At 56.6% G+C, this 625-nt stretch overlaps 1 protein-coding gene across 1 annotated transcript in view; it reads left to right on the top strand.

The window, feature by feature from the left end:
* PHALS_11070 (uncharacterized protein) overlaps positions 1-72 on the top strand; it is a gene marked incomplete at both ends in the record, with an annotated part of 609 nt that extends 537 nt beyond the window's left edge. The window contains one exon of the mRNA XM_024726600.1: positions 1-72. This exon is cut by the window's left edge and continues 537 nt beyond it. Coding sequence (XP_024577261.1) covers positions 1-72 — 72 coding nt within the window.
* Between the last annotated feature and the right edge of the window lie 553 nt (positions 73-625).

Genomic DNA, 625 nt, shown 5'->3' with positions numbered 1-625 from the left:
GGGTCGACGCCCGGCGTCTTGCAGCCAGCATACAGCGTCGCCGTCGCCTCTGTACAGATGTTCTATGTCTAGGTGAGACCAGGGTGAACACGCACTCCGCGTCGTCCGGTGTCACCCTCACCTTCCACTCTTTTGGAGCTCCGATGTTACCTACAACATCAGGGGAAGAGCTGCTAATTCCGCAGTCTTCGTCAAGTGGATAACGTGCCACTCTTCGCGCATCTGAAGGGCCGTGCCCAAGATGTCTCGGACCCTGTCCAGCCATGTCACGCATGACATGCAGCGACCGCTTCGATACTCTAGTAGCGCTCAGTGGTTTACGTGCCACTTCACGAGCATCATGGGGGCCTTGCCCTCGATGCCTCGGTCTTTGGCCGACCATGTCACGCATGACATGCAGCGACTGCTCCAAACCTTGAGCAGCACTCAGTGGGTTACGTGCCACTCCACGATCAGCCCGCGAGCCATGCTCGGGACTCCTGTCCAATACACCGTTGGTGTCTACCAACTCGTACATTCCTATGTCTAACAAGTTGACCGTCTCGGTCTAGTGCTCTCGCCAATAGCGCTTTTGCTTCCTAGTAAAGGTGGGTTCATGATTCGCCAAAGCTCCACCAGGAGACGC

This window comes from Plasmopara halstedii, assembly GCF_900000015.1.
Source record: "Plasmopara halstedii genome assembly, contig: Scaffold_526, whole genome shotgun sequence".
In the NCBI taxonomy this organism is placed as follows: Eukaryota; Oomycota; class Peronosporomycetes; order Peronosporales; family Peronosporaceae; genus Plasmopara; species Plasmopara halstedii.
Note: the sequence above shows the minus strand (reverse complement) of the source record. Positions and strands in the feature narration are given on the sequence as shown.